Here is a 26,500-nt window from a genome sequence, read left to right as displayed (position 1 = left end):
TTTGTCTTCTAAGTATGTATTTCAGGGATCTCCTAAAGTTAACACATGCATTTGGACTCTGCCATGTTACACTAAGGGGAAATTCACACAGCTAAAATTCAAGAACACTTTTGCATCCACACTGCTTATAATGCAGAGAGAAAAATACAGCACCATTCCTTCCCAGCCTCAGCAATATTCTGTCTTTCATGACTACCTGGCCAATTAAAGCAGCAGGAAGTTATTTTAAGACACCAACTCAAGACACTGAGCTGTGGCAAAAGGCACAGCTTCATTAACAATGAGTGATTAGAGATGATATAAAAATGGAAAGACTTTGTCAAAATAGCTACTTGCTATACCTACCCTACTTGCCCAAAATTTACCAACAGAAAAAAAATATATCTGTGGGAATCCATACAAAGGGGTTTGGTGCTCCCCTGAAACTTTTTCAAAGTTCAGAAAGCAATGGTAAGATTTCACAAACTACACATACTGCTCTTCTGAGAAACACAGCCCCTCAAAACTAAATAGTTCAACCATGGTTAGGTCTCCCAATCCTGTCACAGTACAAAAAGAGCACAGAATACAGTATTTCATACTGCAGAAAAATGAAAATACTGCATTTAAAATATTCATCTTACGAGTGGGAGTACTGGGTCTAAGTCACCCAAGGTACAGTGGGACTTCTCTAAACATCAGTTTTGGATACACAAATTTGCTGAGAAATACTTGTTCAGTAGTGGCTCAGGGAGAAGAAAATCTTAATACAAACAACAATTAAGCCTTTCTTGATGATTAATGTTGTGCTCAGCCAATGTTGTTATCTTTATTCAAGGACACTTTTCCTCTGAGGGTTTCCCTTCCCATTTGGATATTTCATTCAATTTTTCCTTTAATCAGTATTGTAATTGCCTGAGCTGACAAGCATAGCTTGATTTTTACTCCAAGCCAAAACCTGTCCGTCCTTTTTTAAGAAAAATATGTGCAAAAAAACCACTGTGCAAATTGCTATTTATGAGACTTACAGAAGTAGATTATATTTAGAAGCTCTTGAAGAGCACAAGATTCATTACTTTAAAGACGCAGGAATATTTAAGCCTATGTATTTACAGACTAACAGCAAAACTAACCTTTCGGCACAATTTCACATTATATTAAGAGAAAGCAATCAACACAAACTAAATTTCCCTAAAATTTTCATTGGCAGCCTCAACTATCACAAGATCATCTAACAGATGAAACTCATGCACAACTCAGGGATTCATATTCACAAAACAAGGCATCTGTCTAAAGGAGTAAGTCTAGCCTTTCTTGTAAGTTTTCCTCTCAGATATTTAACAATACACAAAAGACATTATTGCCATACCTAAAATTTGGCAGAAATGTGAAGTTTTTCTATGAACACAGAAACAGAAAATGGTAAATAAAACAGAAGTTTGATAGCCTTACTTGAATGCCATTTGAACCAAGTGTGCCAAAACATCTTGTGCATCCACAGTAATTCGGCTAAGATCTCTGTCTTGCTTTATGAAATTGAGTAATTCAGATGCATTTGCCATCCAAAAGGCAAGGGCCCCAGCAATATTCTTCTGTTTCTGTAAGTGGAAAGAAGCAAGAAATAATACAGCGAAGTAATTTTCTGGTAAGGCATGGCAGCTTAAAAAGGCTCCAAAGATAGACCAGTACCTCTTCCCATTTCACCAAACATCTCTCAGATACCAGATATTTGCAAAATGTTTGTGTGTAATACTGCAATTGCTGTAACTACTAAGTTCAATTTTAACATGTTCACTGAACACATGAAATGCTAATAAATTGCCAATAGCCATATCAATGAAAGCCACAGTGTAAGTATCTAATTACACAGTGCTACGAGCTTAGCAGATGCAGTATCTGGTAATCTGTGCACTTTTAAGCGCATATTCACTACTGCCCACTGCCACACTGATACTGCGCTCACTGGCTTTGATACCATGTGATTCAGTATCAAGTACTGATCTATCTCACCATCTCCCGACCACAAATGCCAGGCCAGGCAACCTCAGATGAAATCCAAAGAATAGGAACCACAAACAACAAAAAAAGAAAATAAAGGGAAGAAAAAGAACTTTGGTCATTTCATATCCACATTGAAGTGCGTTAAGCAGAAAATATGGAATGCCGTAAAAGTTGCAAAGTCAAAAAAGGATTTTAGTACTGCATGTTCCAGTTGCTGAATGAGTGTTATGAACTGTTCAAGTCCAGCTGTTTGAGTATTGTATTTTGATATGGAAGCAGCATGAGAAACTGAGCTAAGCCAACACAGCTAGGATCACTTCCCAGCAACATATCCTACCTGATCAACCTGGTCTACCTCCTGGAGAAAAACGGACGAAGGAAATCAAACAGAATAGAAGAAAGAAACTTGTGAACAATCATGAAAGCTTTAGAAATCAAACACTAAATATGAAGGTACAACACATGTTCACAGTTTTACACAGATGCATTAATCACTAGCTATGATGCAACTGAGCTCCTTCTAAAAAATTAATTATTTTAATAGGACCAGTAGCACAACAGCTATGAACTGAAGTGCCCACGTGTCACAATTAATTCAAGGAATTAATGCTTTAAACTAGTTGTCATCCCGGACTGGTTATTCTATGCTCAGTGTGCCACAGAAACCTTGCAGAAATTTTTGCAGGCAATGGGGTAACTAGCCAACAAAAACAACAGATCCTGGGAGCTATTTGCCCACACTGCTGCAATGGAGACGATATACAAACACACACGAGGAGGGAACAGAAAACCCCCATCCAAAAAGAAGAAAAAAACCAACCAAACAACAACATTCAAAAGCAAACAAAATATACAGAACACCTAGGACAGATTTAATACATGGCTTTACAATTAAAGAACAAAAAGACTGTTTGAAACAACAGAAGAATCAAATGAAATACCACACTACGTTTCGTAAATGTTGGTAAATATAAAGCTACACTGAGTTAAAAGAAAAAAAACGAACCCACCAGATGTTTGTCTTATTATTTAGAATTGAGCTCTTAATTATTTTTTGCTTTCTAGCCAGATCACTTTCCCCCACCCACAACACGGTGAACTTAGATGCAAATATTTGAGGTGCTACTATTTCAATTTTAGTTAGAGCTCAAAACACCAAATCACTGCTTTTTTGTTTCCTCCCCCTTTCCAACCAAAGCACTCTTAACTGACTGAAGATGTGTTGGCACAGAACAAAAGGAAATGCTCCTTCTACAAACAAATGTTAAAATTTAAAAAGGATGAAAAATGCCACAGAATGTTTTGGGGGAAAAAAAAAAGGATAAAAAAAAAGGCTTTTTAATATGAACCAAATTTCTAATCCTGATTTTTTATTGAAAGCACTGATCCTTCTCATAAATCTCTCCTATTTTATACCTATCTCATACAAAGTCATCTCTAATATTTGGATACAAATATTATATTTGAAGTCACAGATTCAATTTGTTAGCAAGTACTTATTGAGTAACTTCACAAAGAGACTTGATACCTTTCTGATCTAGGCAGGCAAAATTAGGATCTCAGTTATTAATTTACTCCCACGGTACAGGCACAGGAGTTTGTGCACCTTCTCACTACTTCTGTTTTGGTGCCTCTCTCCCCTTGCCTCTCATTTGTTTTCTCTGTCTCTCACACCTTCAGATCCCCTTCAGTGCAGGAATGCTTTACAGCTGAGACACACCAAAAAAGCTATGGTGATACAATTTATTACATGGTAATTTGACTGTGACAGCTTACATTACAACCACTTACATTACACCTTAAATCAAGTAATTTGACTTAGCTTAGCCTGTACTACTTATACTCTATGAAGACAGGCCCAGGTTAAAGACATTTTACTGATGATTAGAATCAATGTATTTATTTCTTTGCCTTCAGCCAATTAACCTTGAAATTCACTTAAGTTTTACTCTTTTGTCCCAGGTGTCATTTCCCCCCTTTCCTCTGGCTCCTTCAGCATGGCATTTGAAACGAAACTCCTCCCAATTTTAAAGCATCCTCTGACTCCTTTTGGTTTATTTCTTGCAACTAGGCAACATCTTTCACAAACCACAAATACTGCTTCCTTGCTGATGTGTTCCTTAAAATTTAGGTTGGAGATTAGATTGCAGCTGCAGTTACAAGGTTGTAGGAATGGCCTTTCACAAAGGCCAGTCCAGACAAACAGTTGAGTTTAACAGTTTTGCAATAGTATTAGCAGGATTATAGAAAATACATTTGCTTACAACCACAAGGCTGCATGTGACTTGGGAAGCCCTTCTCAGTGCAGTAAATGAACGTTTTCACAGGATAATCTACTTTCTAGCTTTGATTTGTTTTCAAATAAAACTGATGTTTGAGTCCACCCCACTAGTATCTTCTAGCAACTACCTCGTTAGCCATTCAATACTAAGAATGGAAAACTTTATTTCTGCTTTCCCACTGTACCCACCTCCGTCACTACAAGTCTTTTTAGGTTCATTGTAACTAGTATACATTAGTTATATAAACTGAGTGACTTTCTTTGATTCAGACCTGTAACTTCCAGTTTATATTTTAAGCCTACCCCTTCTCTGTTTACTTTCCATTCTAGCAGCTGAATTGCTTATGTGCAGGCGGGCTCTTTCCAGTTCAGGTTCTCCACTATAGCCACAGTCTCCTCTCTTCCACAGCCAGATTTAATCTCTTTTTCTTTTTAATAGAAGAGCCTGAATATTAATTTTTGATACCATTTCAGTTTTATCAAATATCTATTGACTGTGACATCAAGATTCAAAGCAATGTACTAGTTCTTCACTTCAGAATCAAACTGCTCTTCAGTCTCTGATCAGCTTTGGAATGTACACAGAAGGCAAATCTTACTTTCTTATTGCAAAGTGTCCTCAACATCAGCATTTCCTCCCAATCTTTCCTGTGGAAGGTGGGAGCCTGTTGTAGAAGTTTACACAGGGGTCTAATGCTAACATTCCCCTGCTGAAAACTCCACTAAATCTTTCCAAAACCTGAACAAAAGCCGAACAATTTTGGTTTGCTTGAGTTTCATATGCCACTCCTGTTGTTCACTTTCCTACTCTCCCTTAATCAAGTTAATTGTGTAGCACTTGCAATTGTAAATTCTGTAAGGCAGGACTGACATATTTGTTATGCCCATACAGTATTTAGTGCAGCAGGGTCCTTGCTGCTACTCTGGCAGCACTATTTGCAACAAACACACCTGTTTTAATAAATATAGAAACATATTTCAATTTTTCTTCTGAGAAAAACCTGCAGACAAAGAAGTTTAATTAATTTAATTACTGAGGATACATGAACTGGCACCCCTTTTTTTGAGAAAATGACCGGTCTGTTTTATCAAGTTACACAATGCAAGGTATTGTCTGTATCACAGACAACGCAGTGGATCTTATCCTGCATTTCTACACAAAACAGAATTCCCCCTGTGCTTCTGTAGAAGTCTTGCACGTATGGTAGCAAGAGCATTAGACTACATATAAAATATTGGAACATTTGAGAACTTCTATTTCTCTTTACAAAGCAGTTGTGTGAGAGTGGTTCAAGATGTCCAAGTTTTATTACCATTTTTGTGGTTACAAAAGTTGCAGAAGTAACAGGATCAAAATATAAAAGCCATCATTATTTTTAATATGTTCAAGCATCAGTAAGTGCAAACAAATGCTATCTATGCAGTATTCTTTAATAAGCCCATCCAACTTGTTTTACAAGGGTTCACAGCCAGAAATGTTTGCAAAGATCTTACCTTCTAGAAAAGTCACCTCTTGTCAGAGAACATAATCTTCAGAGCAGCAGCCACTCCCTAACTTTCCACATTGCTCAGGAGAGAGTTTCATACCACTGACATTATTCACTGACATAAAGGGCAGTCAATGCAGGCATTACTGTTTAATCAACTACTGTTAAGGGTCACACTAAGAAAAAGGCTAAGAAGTTCGCTAGATTAACAACGTGTAGGTAATTCCCTTGACATATTTTGGCAGAGTAACTCACCTGTATCACTCCTTCCATCATGTTCACCATCTTGTTGACTATTGCAATGACTTTGTGAGTACGCTCAGCAGGAGTGATGTCAGGTCTGTATTGGCTGGACAATACATACCGACATGTCATATACAAAACATACGTTGGTGACAGCTTAAAATGAACTGTTGAGCTATTTGTGTAATTTATAATAGCAGATAAGAAGGCATCTTCAGCTGTAGACAAAGAGGAAAAAAAAAATCAGTATGTCATAAAGCCATAGACAGAAAGAAAATGAAAGAAAACAATTTCACAGCTTGAGGCATAAAGGATTTTCTTTGGGAGAAGGAGAGGAAGGGGGAGCAACTTACAGGAATTTGAACTCTTAAGCTGTCTGTTATGTACCAGTTAGCTAGACACACTAACAACACACTTCTAAATAAAGCCAGAAAATCTGATCATTGGGAAACATTTCTGTTCTAGTTCCTATCTCTTTGCTGAAAATTTGCATATTCAAGTAAACAGGAAAATGCAAGATTTCTCTTGTACATTTTATTCCAACAAAGCTCCCATACTAAAAAAAAAAGTTAGTCTTTGCTTGCTCACAAATCTATTTAGTTTCAAATATTTGAAGTATGGACAGTCTCTAGTATGACATTTTTCTACCAGATCTGAGGCCTTAAAAACCTGGGGACCAAGGTAATAAAAAATTAAACTCTAAACAACAATGTAAATCTAATCAGATTTTATATAAAATGGATTTTGACCAAGACACCATCTATTATACAAGCATAGAGAACTACATAGAAGACAGTGAATTCAATGTACTGTTGAGGAGATGGGATTAAAATTTTTTTCACATTTAATTTGAATATCTGAAGATGAAGAGTTGAAATGCAATCAGAATTAAGATACGCATGAACATGCCTCAATATCTAAAGTATCTGTTCACCCTCCCAACAAAACAAGTTATACTACTAGACTGTCTAGCATCTGTATAGTCATTATTTTTTTCAGTGTTTACTTAAATTACCCTGAAGTTTTCAAACTGGCTGAAATATTACAGTATAGAAGAACGCATTAGCAGGTTAGGGATGTAACTTCACAGTCTACTCACAGCTTTCCCTGAATTCAATACTAGCAGGCAGTATCAGTTCTGGTCCATGGGTATCCTGAGATCTAAAGAAAGACAATGAAAATTGAAACAAGTAATCCACACGGGTGATATTAATTACTGTAAAATTACATATTTCTTCAAATACACTGGTTCCAAATATTGATGTAACAACCTTCCATAGAAGCATCATTTTTTTACCATTCCTCCAGAATCATTCAAGCTGTATTTGCCAGCAACACAACAGATAAAAATACAGACTTGAACTGTGGAGTCTGCGATATTAATGAACACCCTCTTCTGCGCTGCACGGCAGACTGATAGGATTGCTTTGCCACCTGCCATTGACAGGATTCAAATAACAAATTATTCATGGACACATGAAAGAAAGTGAATGAAGCTTTGCCTGAAACATCAGCTTGGTTACAACGAATGTACTTTGCTGCCTTTCAAGCCCTCAAAATTTATGAAGACTTGGTCAACCTATTGGTCCTTTTTTCTGGTAAGGAGGGAAAGGAGGTCAAATCCAGTCCCTACCCCAACCTGGCTGTTGCTACACTACACTGAGAAACAGCAGTCAGCCCCAGAATCGTCCTCACTGAAACCGACTGCAGTGCTATTTCTTACCAGTACCCATCAGAGAAATCAGAGAGTAGGAAACTGAACGGAGACTTGGTTTTTCTGGTGCCTGCAAAAGGTTAAGTACGTATTTCACAAAACCATAGAATATCCTGAGTAGGAAGGGACTCATCAGAATCACTGAGTCCAACTCCTGGCCCTGCACACGATGCCCAAAGATCACACCATGTGCCTGAGAGCGTTGTCCAAATGCTTCTTGAACTCTGTCAGGCTGGTGCTGTGACCACTGCCCTGGGGAGCCTGTTCCAGTGCCCAAAAACCCTCTGGGTGAAAAACCTTTTCCTAATTTCCATCCTATCATTACTGCCTTAAGCAAAGGCATTACCTGAGCAGTTCTCTGCAGTTGGGCACCTATTTTTAGGAAATAAGTAAAAGCTTAACATCTTCTGCATGCGATAACTATTTTAACCATATGTAACACAATAGGCAGCTTTTTAGTTTCCCCAACAACTTTGACAAAAGAAAGGAATGTAATATAATTATATAAGCCTCATTTTCCTGAAGATTATTAGTTATGCCACCAGGTAGAGACAGGACCCTGAAAGCCTGTATTCAGCTACCGCCTGTAGTAAAAATCCACAATATAACTTTGAAGGCTGATGTCAAAAGATCTAAAATTAAATTTTAGCATATTGAATCCAAAAATTAGCAGTGCCTTTGGGTTTTGGTGGGGGTTTGTTTGGTTGCTTGCTTTTTTAAAAACTTGCAAAACCTTAAACCAGCAGAGAACTGAAATTGTGCCATCTATATAACGCCTTATTATAAGAAGTGCTCAGCAAATCCAACTTCTGGGGAGTTGAAGGTTAAGGAAGAGCAGGCACAGCATGGCAGTACGTACACAAATTTCTGCCATTTCAGTTACATTTCAAACACGACAGCACGCTCTCTTTATGAAAAGCACCCAGCTGGTGTGTAAATTGTAGTATTTTGTGTCTTTTTATTGCTATAAATTTAAAATGAACTAATTTGTCACCACCTCCACACTGTCAAAAGTGCATCATCTTCACTGAGAACTTAATTACTTCCATAGAATACTTACCAATATACAGCATTATAAAACAGAACTATACTGACAACTCCAGAGAAATTTTTAATCTTTCATTATAGGAATGGTAACAAGATGTAGAAATATTTTAACAAACTGGCTAGTAAACCAGTGACAGATTTCAGCTGATGATTTATTTTATTTTCCTTAGAACAAAATGATATTCATCAGTTTCAGCACAAATGGAGGAACTGGATTCCCAGCCAATGAGAGACAATGTGTCATGAGTGATGAGACGTGATATTAATGCAAGATTGCTTACAGACTTCTGGAAACTGGCCATAAGAGATAAATTAATACAAAGTAATCTTTAAAAATTGTAATTTAATTTTACCTGTAAATTAGTTGTCTAGGTACAGATGTAGTAAATCAATTATTTAACTACCCTAATAGGAGTTCCCTTCAACAAATCACAGAGTCATAGGATGGTTTGGGTTGGAATGAGTCCTTGAAGATCATTTAGTTCCAACCCCCGTACCATCTTCCACCTTCCCCAAAGAACATGCAAAAGAAATACTCTGTAATTATGCTCTGCACATTAGAAATCTAAGTTGAAGCAATTCTCTGTGCTTCTGATATGATAGCACATTTTATTGGATACATTTTAAGTATATATTGTCTTTGTGCTATTACTCTTATACAGCCTCTCTGTGGTGATGAAATTCTCTGAGCTAAACCAGTCTGAAAGTCTAGTTAGGTTTAGGAGGGCCATAAAATATTGATTAAGGGTTGCCTTCTCTCTTAGTATAGTGTCAGATAATATTACACTTTAAAATTGCATTCAAAGCAGTAATACATTTTCCTGCTATTTCTGTATTCTCCTAGATTGTCTCTGATAAACTGCACAAAAAAATGAAACACCATTGTGTGATTGTTTTAGTCAGCATACTAGGTATGTATAAATTTTTTAAGGCATGTTAAAGCTAGGAATCAGGTAAGCGTCTGCAGTCAGTTAACACCACTTACATATCATACTTATTTCCAACCAAACACATCTTGAAGAACTCCTGAAAGGTATCCAAGGCAAAAAAATATCTTCTCTTTTCTCATTTTTATTATATGCTTGCTCATGCTAATTGTAGTGTCAGTTATCTAATGAGCATGTATGACCACAGTCCTTAACTAAATAGTCATTATGTTTCATTTCCAAGAATCACATTTCAATCAGAACAACCATACCCAGTAAGTAAACTGGAGTTATGATCTCAAATCTCAATTATTTTTCTTTCTAGAAATGAAAAATCATGGCAGCCAAGTTCTAATCTTTGGTCTTCAACCCATTCAGTGTATTATTGGAAGAAACTCTTATTTATCTTACTATTCACCTTTAGAGAGCAGTAATGAGCACACAAAGACTACCCACAAGAACATTTAGTGTGGGCGGAAGTTGTACAGTAACAAAAACCTGGAGCTTGCCAGTGAAGAATTTTTGGTTTTTCATACTAACAAAGCAGTTCACAATTACTGTCCTTAGAGTTCATAAAAAGAGACCAGAGTATCCCAGAGGAAACCTAACTAAAGGTCCACAAAATACATCCACAAAAGGGAAGAATTCCGTGTAGTCAGGCAACCCATTGCCCAGTTTGTCAGTCCTAATCTGACATCATGACTTTGCTAATTTGTCAATCTCATAAACACAGTGAACTAATCTGAGAAACAGCACATGATAGAAGTGCTGTATTTAGATAAACATGACTATTTACACAATACATACTACAAACATGTAAGACATGTACATTAATAAAATATCAATGTCAGGGCTGGCAATGAAGATCTCTGAGGTTGTAGTTATTACAAATTTAAGTGTGATCTAGATGCCTCTAAAAATACTTTCTGCACACAGGAACCATGGTGAAAAAGCCTTTGTAAAGACTAGCAATTTAAAAATAAATTCCTCTCTTTAAAAGGAATTTAAGAAGTTAAAAAAAACCCAACAAAATGAAGCCAAGATACAGCTCACAGATGGCTCTGCATTTTTGAAATACAGCAGAAGATAATCCTCTTCATAGTATTTTAATAATCTTCCTACAGATACAGATGCACAGATCAAGGAACATTAACAGCAGAAACCTCAAAAACTTCTGACAGGCTATAAAAAGCTCAGAAAGAAATTCTGTTCATCTTTTATGAGGAAAATTACAGTTAAAATACTAGTAATTCAAGAAGAAGGAGTTAAATCTTCACAACCTTAATAAAATTCTAAAAAAGAATCTGAAGATGAAAAGGCACTCTAACAACAGAGCGCAGAGTAGAACTGAGTTGCATTCTGGTCTAACTTCACTGAAAGTATTTAGAAGATGTCCCTGCTATGGAACATTCAAGTTCAAGTGGAAGCACAATTTTCTGCCCTTTTTTGGTTATATTTTTTTCCTGCCACTCATATCTCTGAATTTTCTTTTCTCTCTAGTGAATAATAAATCAATTTAAAGGTACAAAAAGCTTCATACTGCAAGCTCTACAAATTGGATCGCTGCACTTTTTAACCCTGAAGCACATTTACCTTACCTTTCATCCATTTATCATAGCTGTTCACCTAAATTTAAAAGTTGATTTATGTAGACAGCAATACAATCTTGTATTTTTTGAAAAATTTGAAAAAAAATTCTATTCACATAATCCCCAATTTGCTGAGGTGGGATAGGAGACACTAGAGATCATCTGATCCAACTTCCTTGCTCAAAACAAGGTCAACAAGAGCAAGTTGCTCACTACCCTGTCCAGTCAGGTTTTAAGTATCTTCAAGGACAGAGACTCCACACCTGCTGACAGCAGCACAGTAGACATAGCAATGACCTGGTTATTTCACTTTCCAGAGTAAATCACATCAACTTGCCACTGACAAATGAAAATTTTAAGTAGTTGTACTTTTGTTATTGAAGACATTTCATATGACATGCCTAACAACAAATCAACAATGTGACATGACTATCAGCCTGACTTTATAAAAAGAGAACCACAAATAACAGATTACTGAAGCAAAAGATTAGTTTTTTGGATTTTTTTAAGCATGGTGAAGTTTTTTGCTTTGGTTGTTAATCCTAGGGTTTACTTGGGGCGAGATCTCAAAGGAACTCTCATTTTCCATAGGGGAAAACCAGATCATTTAAAATACTTTAATGCAGTGCTTGATCTATGGGAAAAACATATCTGGTTTTTGGATTCTGAGAAGTAATGGATCCCACGTTTCCTACCTGCTGTCCTGTCTGCGGTAATCCTGCTGGTCTATTCTAATCATCGGCTTCACCATTCCTCGCTCGGCTGTGCTGGATGCGGATGATGTCCTGTCACCGTCCAGCCTGCTGGTGCTCTAATTCAAAACAGCGGGACAGGTGCTTAGCATGCAAGCACTGCATTAGCCAGTATTTGTGCCTAACACCACTAAAATGAAGTGTCAGTCTGAGGCTTGAAAAGAGATGGGGAAACAGAAGAGGGGAGTATGGCACAGAGAGCGACAGCTCAGCAGGCGTTTTCACCACAGTGAAGCACTGAAGAGCCTGCTTCCAATTCAACAAAAAAGGCCAGCTAGGAGCAGCTCTTTGTTAATGCACTGCTAGAATTTATAATGTAGCTTTCTAATATCTTTAATAAAAAGTTGCATAGCTACCACAAAATAAGAATGAGTTGGGAATCAAAACTTTAGGTAAGAGACAAAGTTAAATATATTTACAAATTTAAAACTGGCCATGCTCCCCGACTCTGCTCCTGCAATAGTTCCAAGTGCTTACACTACTGATCTGTAACATAATTTATCCTGATTTTAAGGAAAGTCTGATCTGCCAGGCAGTACAAAATTTCCAACACAAGAAGGGGCAATTCAAACTGTGTTATTTTTTTATGTAACACTTAAATTTGTTCTCTTTTGGTGTCCCATGCTCCTTAATAGGAAGCTTTTAATTTATGATTTCTAATTCAATCAAACCCTATCAGGAATGGGGCAAACATGTTGCTTTAAGCAGCAAAATAAATAGAAATTATTTTCAGCATAAGGAATTGAAAACAGGACATCAGTAAAATATGAAGTGTTTCAACATTTCATAAGAAATTTCTAGGACTAAATAATTTGCTTCGACATAGGAAAACCTGCCAACAAGTGCATCTCAAAACAAGGGTTTGAACTAAATCACTTTTCACCACCACATCTCAGAGAACTTTCATTAAACTTACTGTTACCCCTTTTCCAAACAGAAAAGCAAACTTAGAAGAGAGCAAATGTTAGAAAATGAGTGATTCATCAGTGATTTAACAAGATGTCGTACACATTCTCAAACAGTACAACTAAAAAAGAAACTAAACTTTTTCCATTAATCCCTAGGTCCACTAGAAGTATTTTTCTAATGACTGTGAATAGGATATGAAGTATGCTATATAATAAAGCCAGAAACTCTTATTCTGAGAAATTTTAAGCCATTTTATTAGTTTACAAAGTTTCTGTTCCTCCTTCTAAAATATCACTAAATAAATTCCTATCAGAAGTAGTAAAGAACACATACAAGATAAGAGAAAGCACTATCACAAAGCTACAAAGAAAGTAGAGAAACTGAATCAAAAGACTGTGGTAAGAAAACAAGTAAGACTAAAAACACATTCAAAAGCTATCAGAGTTATTAATACCTACACTGCTGTATTAATGCCACTAAATATTTACAAATATTTCAGTTTTGTAATGGTAGAAATAAAACATAAAAGAGAATACATTTCTGGGAAGATTACTACATCTCATACTGCTGAAATAATTCATTCTCTCATTTCATCTGAGGCATGTGATCATAGCAAGTAAGACATTAACCATTGTGTCATTTACTCTATTTGTTTGCTCCCGGAAAATGCAATTCTGACACAAAATCTAGTAACAAAAAGTGCAGAAAGAAAGCAAGAAAATATTATCACCTCATAAAATGTTTATGACTGCAGAGACAGTTTGCTTAGTCAATGTGTGTACAGGAGCTCTATTGAAGTCTACAGTCACATCCATTAAATTTTAAAAGCCTAGTTAAATTAAAATTGAACACCTTTTCACATTTTATATAAAACATTTATTTACCCCATCACACATGACAACAGCCATATGCTACACACACAAGGTAACAATGTACCAGTTCTAACAAGAATCTCTACCGAATGTAATCTGCTTTCCGTAAGTCAAACTGGGGAGGAACTACTTCAGGTTTGGAGAGTTTCCCTTTCTAAAAAAATGTTACTATTCTTGACATGAGATGCACACCCAGTGCCAATACAAACTGAAACAAAAGGGTTTTGGGGAAAAAAACCCCCAAAACTAAAATAACAAGGCACATGATATCTGAGCCCATCCACAAGGAAAAAATGGCCGGCAAGACTGATGAATTGGCCACACTTCCCCAAATACTACTGATGTTGTAATTTTAACTTATACATGCCCTTATTTATTGCTAACTTAGTCATAATACAGTACCTTGCTTGCTGGTAATGCTGTTCCACTGTGAATATCTCCCTCCAGATCAAATGTGGTTTCCTGAATAGCTCTATAAGCAAGATAACATTTCCAGCATGTTTTAGAAATGGTATCGTTGAACATTTTACAAACAAGGAACAAAGTAACTAAAATTAATAAATTAAAATTCAAGGGTTATACCATGAGTCCAGCTAATACTAACTTTTTTTAATACTGCAATAGTTCTTTATACTAATAATCCTAAAAATATTTATACAGAATTTCATTTGCAAAAACAGATTCTTAGCTAATTTCCTCCCAGTCAAGTGAGAAAACATAAATACACATAAAAATAATACACATAAAACATGTTCATCGCATTGTATTCACTACAGCAGACTAGCTACAATTTTTTTCTCAGCTCTTTAGTATTAAATGTACAACATAATGTAAATAATTCATAAATCATAGTAATACATATTACTATCTCCTTAGTCCAAAGATTTTAAAAAATATTTGATTGTTCAAGCTGCAACAGCCCTTTGCCATAGATTTTACTGTCCAGATAAAGCTCTGCAGTAATACAGTGCTTTCCAGTTGACTGTAAACCCCCAAGAGCACTTATTTATTTATCTGCAGGCTAAATGCAGAATGAACTCAAGATTTCAGCAAGAATATTACATGACATCCACATGGCTGGAAGTCTTCCTGCAGACAGGGCCTACAAAAAGCACAGTGTCCTTCCATATGAAAATAAAGTGGAGAAAAAATAAAAATGTTTAAAGCATGCATCTATATTAACTCAGCAGATAAGCTTCTTTTCCTAGGTATCTTTCTCTCACTCATCTCCAAGCCAATTTGTTACTTTTCTAAATGGCATTATACAAGAATGTGTATATTAACAATAGTAGCCTCATTTGGACCCAGAGAAGACAGAATGTTGGTTTTTTCCCCTGCAATACAAACTGATTTTAAGATTGCTTCTTCTGAATATTTTTATAGCCATTGAACAAAACACTTGCACTCCTACGAGTCACTATATCTGTGATCAGTATTTTTATTATGCCCCCATGACAAACATGAATGAAAAACAACAGGGTGGACTTCCAGACTGCTAGTCCTTGCAACACAGAAACTAGAGGGTAAGTAATCACGCTATAAGAAGTTGTTGTTATATTGTTATATAGTTCCCTGTCTTCACAGTCTCATTTCATGATTACGTCATTTCCAATTCCTTTTAGTGGAACTGTGAAAGTTATAATCCGAGAAAAAACAAAAACCAGACTCTCTGAAAACATTCAGCAAATTCTTGACTTTTCCTGGAGCTTAGGTGAACTGTGAAATACAGGAAAATAACGCATTATAGTGTTTTTCACACAGAAGTGAGCATGAGGAAAACTTTTTCATTATGAAGTACTCAAACAAGACACTTGCTAATCCTACATAAAATCACAAGGTGGAGCTCAAGTATTAAAATTATATACTTAACACTTTAAATGAGTTCACACTCTAGTCACTGGCCATTTATAATGCTCTCATTCTCTTTTTTTCCCCAAGGCTCCCCTTCTAACCTCAGGAGGAAGAAACTAAATCTTACTCACCCAGTCTTGTGTCTTGGACCTTTGACCATAAGACTTGCATCAGTAGGTCTTTTGGAAATAATATGGTCCTGAGTAGGATCCACAAACTTAAACACATGAGAAGACCCAAACTGAACCTTCATTCCACTTTGCAGCATGGTGGTTTCTGAAATACGCTGACCTTCCACATAGGTTTCAGCATCAATGCTTCTCGGGGTAACAGTAACAACTCCATCCATATTAGTGAGGTCACAGTGATGAGGCTGAATTCCTGGACCAAACAACTGGGAATAAAATTAATTAACATAGAATGAATTAAATTACACTGCAGCAGAAATAAAAAAAAAAAGACTAAGATATAGCTTACCTTATTTACAAACTAGTAATTTAATTTTGATTATGAATTTAACAAAGATGAGTGGTACTAAAATCAGTGAGTTTCACTTCATTATTCAATGCAACAAAAACAATAAAACACACATTAACTAACATGTGCAGCAGACATCCCTTGATGAAAAATTTTTCACTCTTTTGGTCATATACTGTTTTCTTCCTCTTGCTGTTTTATATGAAATCTCGCAACGCAAGTAATTATAAATCAACTAACTGCACTGACATGGACCCAGGGTGCTGTAAGAGACTCCCCGGCATGAGCTTCATACAAATATGCTTGTTTCATACTCTTAAAAAATCTTGCTTCAAAGAGATTAAGACTAGGACTTGAAAGTCATTAAGCAATTACAAAAACACTGATATGCATCATTTGATCCAGTTACATAAAAGAAAACCTCATTTTAAATAATAAACCCCTTAACTAATAAAAAACTTTAATAACAAAATCCTTCTCTTAAATCAAGAGTGGAAGTAAATTAAAACAGATAATGACCATTAACACAAAACTGCAGCAATATTTTACCCTTCGAGCTCTGACGGGTATTCACAGCATATTTTATTAGTTTCCACAATTACACATAACACACCAGAGATCAGATCTGTACTGTAATATGAATCTGCTTTTTTCCGTACCTGAATGGAATTGTCATCAAATTTTTCAGTTCCAACTTCAGTGACACTTAATTGTAGACGATAAAGCTTTGGCTTATCTCTGGAGTCAGAACCATCTGTACAGCAAGCAACAAATATTAATTTGCAAGTTGATAAAGGTCAAATGTTCACACAGTATTTCTATATCACCTCAACTTAGTTCAGAATAGCAGTGTTCAAAAAAAAAAGGAAAACCTGGGTGACATTCTTTCAAGATTGTTGGGAACTTGATTGTTCCTCGTAATATAAGAACACTGAAAGTAGAGAAATCCTACTTGGAGCAGCTCTTTTCTACAAATGCAAAGAACAAAGTAATCAAGAACTACTATTCTGAACATACTCTGAAAAACCTTCTCTATTTCCTTAGTAGTTTAAGCAATACAACAGTTTTTGTAAATCTCTAAGATTTTATATGGGTATACCAGTATGGGTTTAGAAGATTAAGAAAATAAAACACCTGCAAATCCCTACATTAGTAATATCTATGGATCTTACTAAAGTACACATTATCAGCTATATCTACTGTCAAGTGGTCCACATACCAAACTGTTTCTAATTCATCAGATACTGAAACAGAGCAACATTAAAAGACAATCTCACAAAATGTTTACCTGTGAGAGCTTTAGTCTTAGTATATAGGACTTTAGCACTTCTGGCCTTATCTTTATAGTTCCATTGACCTATATTTTTACCTCTCAGAAAATGAGGTAAAAAATAAAGTCCAACTTCCTACTCTCTTCAGAAATACATACTGTTCAAATAGAATAAAATTTCACAAAATCCACTGGACATACGAAGTGTACACAATTTAGCTGGTGCCTTCACAGGCTAACATAAATGGGTTTCGGCATACATATAAATCCTCCCCACTTCCCAAAAAATCCTACAACTTTAAATACTGGTGGAAACTGAAGTAATACTGTCATTTCTGACTTCACTCCAATCCCCACTCCAAAGCAAAGCTGTAAAAAAGAGAGGCTGCAAGACAACAATTGGCTTACCTATGGAAATGAACAATGATTTTGAATCATCCCCAAAAAAGTGTTAGAGAATGTTATTAAAGCCATGGCACATACATTGATACGGTCTGCACTAGGCTCCTAGTCATCTTCAAATTTTTAAGTGAAGTCAATATAAACAGAAGCTCCATAAATATAGCTGTAGACTCCCAGCATTACTACCAATATCTGTTTATTAAAATCAGAATGCAAACCACTTAACCATAAAGTGGAATTAATAAGCTTCTCCCAGATTGGATGGGATGTTATTGGGACATAAAGACACCAGGCACAGTTAGTCCATAGACTGGTACTGTAAGTACTGAAGTTAAGTGCTGATACTATAGTAATATGAAGCTACTGAACACAGAAACACTATCATAGCATTAGTATGTCATCCACCACAAAAGAAGCACTAATCATAACACCACTCACCCCTTAAACATCTTTCAGGTAGAGGCATAAACCTTTTATTAAATCCCTGTATTTGAGTCTTAGAGAGGCATACATTTAATATCATTGTAACCCAGAAGAGATAATGCTAGTAGAATGTCTTCAGCAATTTGAATTGTGTGCAATTTTAAATACTTAACAATGCTAAATCAGAAATTACATGGCTGCATCTTCAGTATCCCTAAATGCAGACATGTAATAGATTACTGAATGCATTTGGCTGCTTACACCAAATTCCATAAATTTTTATTATGTCTCCCCACAATTTACACATCAAAACCTAGAGTAGCTCTTTCATTTATTTTTTTAGGAATCCAAAAGTCAAGTATTTTCTCCTCCTACCCACATCCTAGTTTGGTAAAAGTGGCACCCACGTGTGTGTGTGCGTGCTCTCACTCAAGAAATGTATTTTAGTATCACAGTGTTTCTGCTGAGGCAATTTCTCTGCAGTGTCCATTGTGACTAGAAAAACACCTTGTATTAAAACCACAGTACTAGATACAAATGCAATTTTTTCTCCCCACAAAAAGGAGAAAATTTTAAGGAGTTACTCAAAGTTATTTGGGTTATTTTTTATACTCCATCAGCAATAAAAGCCAATTTCTACAGAAAAAGGTATCTTAATCTTGAAGATAATTACAACAAATCCTAAGAAGAATGAAAGGCCTTTTTGATCTAAGGGAGGGATGCAGGAGGGAAGGAAGGTTGTGCTATACTACAGTGTAAACAATAGAGAACACAGTATCATAACAGTCACCCCAGGACAACCGTATTTCCTGTTTTTCAACAGCTGGAACCTCACCTAAATGGTATTTGGAATGTCTTCCTTATAACTCACTACAGCAGGATACCCATTCTGCCATACCTGGGGCAAAGGCCCTACTCCCCAAGCCATGACAGTCCATGAAGGCTGATCTTAGCAAAGGACCGAATACAAACAGATTTCATTACTTGGTTTATGCACCTAAGAGTCACCATCCATACTTCAAACAGTAATGTTATAAAAAACTCTGTAGTGAACAGGAGTGAATAGTCACCATAAGCACATCAAGTCAGTGGTTTGCAACACAAATGTGTATTTTTTAAGCACTAGAAAAAACCAAGACAGGCCACCCTTCATATATGTTTTAAATGTGTTAGTCCACCACTAAAAGGTGAATCATACACCACTTTGAAAATTATAACTTCAATTGATTTCACTAGTCCAATGCTTGAAACAATGCTGGGAAATAGTATTGACTTAGCACCAGACTGAACCAAATGATGAAGATCAGCTCAGAGGAAACAAATAAGCCCAAAGTTTAACAAAAACGGCCACACAATGGACTTTACCTATTGAGTTAAAAATAGTTAAATTTACATTTGCAAAGCACATTTCCTGTACAAGTGGCTGACTACTAAGAGTTTAAAAACTAATAAGCTTAGGAGATGGTTGGGCAGATCTGAAATACCATGCTGAATTCAGGAGATAATTCTACTATTAAAGTTCAGACGAGATGTGTACTGCCAGCAGAAAGAACCAATAGTAAACATTTTTTTATTGTAACAGACAACAAAGGTAATGTGCAAAAGTGTTACACATGCCATACTGCAGTTCTGTTCCCAGAAAGAAGGTTGGCCAGGGAAACACCCTGGCTAAGGCTTTCCAACTTCTCCAACCTCCTGCAATTCCTCTTTCCAAGTTGTTATAGCTACATGTCCTCCACATCTCCCACTGCTATCTGTTCTACAGCTCAAGGTTGCTCTTTTTTGTGCTGAAGCAGGGAAAAAGCCTTATGGGTTTGCCTTTTTATTTTTTATTTGTGCTTTGTAATTTTAATTACAGGCTTGTAGGATCTGAGGCTCACATCTAAAAAAATGGGGGTTTGCCATTTTTCTTAGCCTTTAAATAATTATGATTGAACAACTGAAGTTATTAACATCCCTGAAGTCATCAAAAGCCATATTCATAGATAATACAGACAGAATCAGCCATTCAAAGTGCTGCTGAATGTCACTTCAGTCTATCCAGTCTATTTCTATTACTATCAGATTGATCTCAGTTTAATGGTTCATTCACATGACGTGGGTACAGAGACAATTGCTGACTGCCACATTTACAGCCACAAGCTACTGAAATGCATCCTCTACCATACAGAATCTAATCTTCAGTCAATGAAACAGTCGTACAAACAGCAACATCAGCAGCTGTGGAGAAGTGGAAAAACTGGACATACTTCACTAGCAAACTTCCTAAATTTGTGCAATTGCACAGGGCATGAAAGTGAGCCTGCTACGTCCTCCTGCAAAAACATAAACGGCCACTGTTTTGACAGGAGGACATTTCTACTGGAGTTACTTCTGTAATAAATTCAAGTATCCTAAAGTGATTTTTTTTCCAAAGACACAGTCTAACTCCAGAGTATGAAGACCTCTTTTTCACACACTGAGATAAAGATTTAAAAAACTATTTTTTTTTTCCAGTGACATGTAACCAAATTTCAATCTTCCTAGTTAATGGTCAAGTGTTCCTGCAGAGCCCATCCATGCTTTTTAGTTCAGCACACTCAATGAAAACTTTCTGCTCTCTAGAATAACAATGTTAATGGAAATAGAAGTCTGAATTCAATTCACATAACTGAGCACTGGATGCCAGTTTGAATACAGTTCTTTAAACCCCAGTATGGTACTCCACAATCATAAAACACTCCATAATCATAAAGGAAAGGGTGAGCAACACTGAAAACGACATGCAGTTCTTCTATAGCAGTCCAGGAAATAAAGTGAGGAAACAAGAAAAAAATGTAAGAAAAGAAAAAAATATTTTGGTACACATTTCACAATGAAAAGAAAATGGCTTTGTATTCTCGTCTATTTGGTCAAACCAGAACACATCTGCACATTACTCTACACTCTAAGAAGAATTAAAGATCCATAACAATTTGTACATTAGGCTATCAATTTCAAACACTACAGAAAAAACTGAACAAGTCTCTACTGTCTGAAGTGCTAAATCTTTGACATACACCACTAATGTTAGACAATACCACAAACCAGGCAGCAGAAATACCAAAGGACACCGTGGAATACCAGGGAGTAGAAACTGAGGTCATTTTCCCAGGGGTCCAAACACTATTTCACGTAAAAGTCATCACAGATTTCATCCACTGGATCAATACAGTCAAACACTGAAAAGCACAGTTAAGTTCCATGCCATTTACCCAATACATGTTTTAACTATGAATTCTGCAAACAGATGGATCAAAGAACTTTTTAGTTCTACTACAACACTGCTTGTACACCACCCTCTGAAATTTAGCTGTTAACCATAGCTCCAAGGTTGAACTCTTTGGGTAACAGTACATTCATGATTTATTTGATATTTTTTCGCAGATCAAATAATTACATGGCAGCTGACAAAACAGATAACTACTTCACAGAAGCAGTCCCTTGGAAAAAAACCCTTAAGACAAATAAGATAGTCCTTCATTTGTCATAAAGAAACACAAGATTTACAGTCGGAGAAGTTTTTAGTGACTAATGAGAGAACAGTATCAAATACAGCGTTACCTTCGTAAGCGTGATAGTTGTAGTAGGCAAAGTGATTCCTTCTCCCTGGGGTTAGAAACACATGCAGAGGACCCAGGTGAAGGCAGCACCAGCAGAACAGATACCATGCAGAACATGCGGAGGAGGGCAAGAAAAGAAAAGACAGGAAAGGGTGAAACCGTAGCCAGACAACACCTATTCAATTTGTAAGGATGAAGCTTATTAACTCTTTCAATTTTAGAAACTGTGTAGAATATAAAGACATCAGTACTACAAAGCTACTGAATGAAACAATCCTTATTGTTTAGAGAAGTGACAACAAGCTGTTAGAAGAAAAACACGAACAATAGGTCAGTCCCACAGGCAATGTGTGAAGCTCAGCACACAGCGCTGACACCTGCGGCACTTCAGACTGCGTTTACTCTCTCCGTTAATGGGCGTCTCTCGCCCCTGCCAGAGCACAACATTTTAATACTAAGCACTACATCCCACAAAGAGTAAGAGAACAAGAAAAGAAATCAACAGTACTACTAAAGAACCCAAAATATTAACATGCAAACCAAACCTCAACCTGTAGAACATGATAGTACATTTCATATATTCTGTGTACTGATAATTTCATCTGGATTTAAAATAAACAAACAAAATCCCCACACTCTTTGACCATAAATTTAACCTTTTTTTTGAAGTTCTGATCAAGCAAAGGTTTCAGCACCAATTGCCAACCTTGCTTCCCAAAAGGAACACCAGCAGACTTCAAACAGTAACATTTACTTGAATATCTGAGCGTATTCAAGTTACACTTAATAGGAAAAAGAGACGTATATAACTCAATCACCAAAAATGGAAGTCCTCATCCAAATCTATAAACATAAGGACGATAGATATTAAGAGCATAAGTTGTGTATGTTTTATCAGTAGTTGTGCTATACACAATCAATCCCTCCTGGCTGTCCTAGATCATAAAATTAATTGCAAATTACCACAAAGCCCAGAGAGTTCCAAATATGACAAAATAAAACTCAGCCTTGCCAGTGATTTGAAAGTTCCATATAGGCTGAAAAATGCTTAACATCTAAGTTTGATTTAAAAATTCATGTTCTTATCATGTTCAAACATGTGGTTTTTCCATGTATGGCACTGTCAAATACCAGATATGCTACAGTGTACTTGTGAATGCAAAGCAAATCAGATTTAAGGTTAGTAAATAATTTCTCCCCTTTTTTCACTCCAAACATTTGCTGCTAAGATTTTGATATTACAGCAATACACAGCTCTACCTTTAGTTAGCTCCAATTCAGAATCTGACATCAGAAAAACAAATCATGTGGCACAGACTTCCTGCCACATCAACTTCCTTGTGCTTACAAAGAAAGTCTTATTTTTGAAAAATCCAAATGACTATATAATAATGCAATTTAGATTATTAAATAACCAGAATTCTTACCTGGGCTTAATTCTACCAGGTATGGTAGTTTCTCAGGAGGAAGACAAGAGCCATAGCCAGACCCGTCAACTCTTTCCTTCCCCTTTAATGGCTTTCCATCAGTTATCTTCCTGGTTTTCTTTGGGACATAATCAGGAGGCCGCCTTTTCAACTGGAAGACCAGTACTCCTAAAACACAGCATTATACATCGTTTGAGTCACACTGCCAGTGAATAAACACACAACCAACATCTGTTAATCTGCAAGTGTCCCATAGGATTACTTTCAGCTTACTAAATTCCTGTCACTTCTTTAATTTTTCAGTATAGTGAATAATTTAGAAACTTTAGGATAAAATGCAAAACCTTTCTACTACCTAATTATGTAATACTACAAACAGTGTATAATGAAACAGTAAATAACTCTAATACCCCCTAGTATTTTAAGTGCCCAAAACCAAAACACGCTGGAATATATGTTAGAATTTCTTCCTTTACAGAGGATCCACAACATGGCTTACAACCCAAGGCACAAAAATACCTTAAAGGTTTTTGGACATACCTTTATCACTAGGCCACTCCCTGAATATCTGCAGTGGACACTCATCATCATCAAGAATAGTTTCTTTAGCACCTTTATCATCAGAGTGCTGAGCACCAGGAGGCAGCACGACCTAAAAAAGAATTAATCAGTTTTCAGAGCCATTAGTGGCCAATTAGAACATTCAGGGTTATATCCTCTGATTACTTTCTTTGCACATGTTGTTTATAACAAGAGATAAGGCCAAAGAATTCAGTAACTTGGAATGCATTTTGTTTTCCAAGATTTTCTAATTCTCCTCTCTTGCCTCTTGCTACAGGTTAAATCACACTTCCCAGAACACCAAGTTAAGTCTAAAAAGCAAAGAAAATCAAGTTATGCTTAAAGTAGACAAGATCATCTTTCAGTAAGAAAAAATCATTCCAATTTCTCATCAGCTAAGACAAAAAAAGAAAAAAAAAAAAATCTGTGGAGATGATAGTCAAAAACCAAAACTGAACTTTCCATTTTTATTTCACACATTGGAATCAGCCTTTCATTTTGCTAATGCCATTCTGCTAACACAACATATCTGTATCTTTAGAAAAGACACAACAAGCTGACAAAGACTATGTCATACCTCCTGCATCCTTGTCTTCCCCTAAATTTACCTGGTCTACAGAAGGGACTAAGGGCACAACTGGAGTATTTCAAACAATTGCTTCATGCTGCCTAGCTCTGAGGAAGAAACAAAACCCTTCTGGAACAGAACTACAGACTGTTCCTACCTTTTACAGCTATATCCTCACAAGGCAGAGGAAGGGGGAAACCTTGATTCATGAAATCTGATCTTAAAGGAGACACAGCCTGTAGTTTCATGCAATACTGCTCCCCACAGCAATCAAGAACAAGTAACAATGACAGGCAGTATTACAGTTATTAAAGACAGATATTTCAAAGCTGAATCAAAAAATAAAATAAAATACATTGTACTCCCACATTTGTAATCCTAACAATGTTATTTAAATTCATAGACAGTTCTATTTTAAACAAACTACTCCAAATTATTTCCATCTCTGAACTACGACCAAGATAAGACCTTCTGAAGTGATGCAGCCATTGGCTACAGCATCCTTCTATGCTGCAGCCCTCTAGAGACTTTCCACTCTCATTTGTTCCCTCCTTTCCACACCCTTTTCTGTGTTAACCAAGTTCCCACAGATCCACCTCAAACATCCTTTCATCTTCTTCCAAGCAGGAAACAAGTACATTTAAGATCAAAAGTATGTAATCTCTAAACCATTTTCTATGCAAAACTGGGCTAAACATAGGACTAATTAAATTATCTTTAATTAGATTTTCAAATAGACAAAATATTATAAAAGAAGGAAAACATTAAATTGTATAAACCAGAGGGAAACAGAAACACATCTACAGTCAAATCTTATCTTGCCAAGCCACTCTATTTCACATCTCAGATTTTAAAATCAATTATACCTACAGGATAATTAGGTTAACACTGTGTTTAAAGCTATATTCAACAAGTAACAATCTCAAAATTCCAAAGCCCTTGACACAGAAGGTAACCAGTTACAATGCAAGAAATACATGCATACCAGAAGCTGACCAATACTGAACTGGGAAGGAAACCAAAGAAAAACCAAATACAGTGAAGCCAGAGGAACAGAGGAGATACAAATGCACAGGTGCTATTTGAACCTGATACTACTTCTACCATGGAACTTGGATAAGCACTGGTACTCGGCGCTGGGTTTAAGGGCAGCAATGGTGAACTAGACAAGCACTGCTCCCCTCATCCTCCCTGCCAGTCACCATTCCCCTCATCTCTTAGGAAGCATGAGCTGGTAACTCAGACATACCTCACTTTAAAAAGGTCTGTGACCTAACCTGTAGGAAGATACAAAACACCACGCATGTGAGCTCCTGCACGCCAGGAGGCTTCTAATCGTTATGATGCCATTTTAGAAAACACCTCTGGTTTAGGCAAATGCTGCCTCAGTGCCACCCACAAAACTGGAATTCCTACATTGCAGAATAATGGAAAAGCATGGTAACAAGTCTATGTAATGCCTGGGTTTTGGCTTATGGGTAGAGATTTGCTTGAGTTTTTCAAAAGAGATGCACTAAAATATGCTTTTGTGAATTTTCATCTATACAGGCTGCTAAGATCAAGCACAGACATTTCACTGATTTCTGCAACAGAGATGGGTCAAACCAGCCTAATATCACAAGTTTTGGAAGCAGTCTATAAACTGAACCAAACACAAAACTGAGAATTAGACAAAATACACTCTGCTTCATCACGAGTCTACTCTTAAGTATATATAAATTATCATAAAGTCATTCCATTCTATATTTATTAATTTAAAATGCAGAGAAACATGCAGAAAATACAAGCTAAGAAAATTTAAATGAAGACCATAGCAACTTTGGACTTAAGTTCCAAAGCATTTGTTGGAATAAACAAGTAAGGGAGTATAAAGCCCCCTGTGATAAGTAATATATAGAGATCAAGCGATCAGATCCGTCCATAGTAAAAGTCTCACACAAGAAAAACCCCATGCTGTAAGAGCTTGTCTTCAACAAGCTCTTCTGTCATTTTAATGTTTTTTAAGTAAAAACCCTCATATCTACTGTATATTTGAGTACATCTGCTAATTGTAATTAATTAATCTACAATCTTCCTTACAAACTGGGAACACAGGCTTTGCACATCCCCCTACTAAAACAAACCAAAAAAGCCTAACAAA

The 26,500-nt window shown here is 36.3% G+C and overlaps 1 protein-coding gene across 25 annotated transcripts in view; it reads right to left on the bottom strand.

The window, feature by feature from the left end:
- Positions 1 to 26,500, bottom strand: part of AFDN (afadin, adherens junction formation factor) — a 119,947-nt gene that overhangs the window by 51,347 nt on the left and 42,100 nt on the right. For 15 of the 25 annotated variants that reach the window (XR_006015547.1, XM_042025121.1, XM_042025135.1 and 12 more), the window contains exons 7-17: positions 23,772 to 23,883; positions 23,232 to 23,399; positions 21,806 to 21,850; positions 16,788 to 16,882; positions 15,783 to 16,045; positions 14,203 to 14,272; positions 11,963 to 12,078; positions 7,091 to 7,152; positions 6,004 to 6,209; positions 2,318 to 2,338; positions 1,432 to 1,577 (exon numbers count right to left, since the gene is read on the bottom strand). Coding sequence is in view for 24 of the 25 variants with exons in the window: in XM_042025121.1 (XP_041881055.1) it covers positions 1,432 to 1,577; positions 2,318 to 2,338; positions 6,004 to 6,209; positions 7,091 to 7,152; positions 11,963 to 12,078; positions 14,203 to 14,272; positions 15,783 to 16,045; positions 16,788 to 16,882; positions 21,806 to 21,850; positions 23,232 to 23,399; positions 23,772 to 23,883 (1,304 nt within the window). In the remaining variant the exon portion in view is untranslated. The remainder of the gene's footprint in view (positions 1 to 1,431; positions 1,578 to 2,317; positions 2,339 to 6,003; positions 6,210 to 7,090; positions 7,153 to 11,962; positions 12,079 to 14,202; positions 14,273 to 15,782; positions 16,046 to 16,787; positions 16,883 to 21,805; positions 21,851 to 23,231; positions 23,400 to 23,771; positions 23,884 to 26,500) is intronic. The other 10 variants (XM_042025128.1, XM_042025145.1, XM_042025139.1 and 7 more) reach the window with 3 other exon arrangements.

Source organism: Corvus kubaryi, unplaced genomic scaffold, assembly GCF_017639235.1.
Source record: "Corvus kubaryi isolate FWS band 111438036 unplaced genomic scaffold, C.kubaryi_AGA036_p1.0 37266, whole genome shotgun sequence".
Taxonomy (NCBI): domain Eukaryota; kingdom Metazoa; phylum Chordata; class Aves; order Passeriformes; family Corvidae; genus Corvus; species Corvus kubaryi.
Note: the sequence above shows the minus strand (reverse complement) of the source record. Positions and strands in the feature narration are given on the sequence as shown.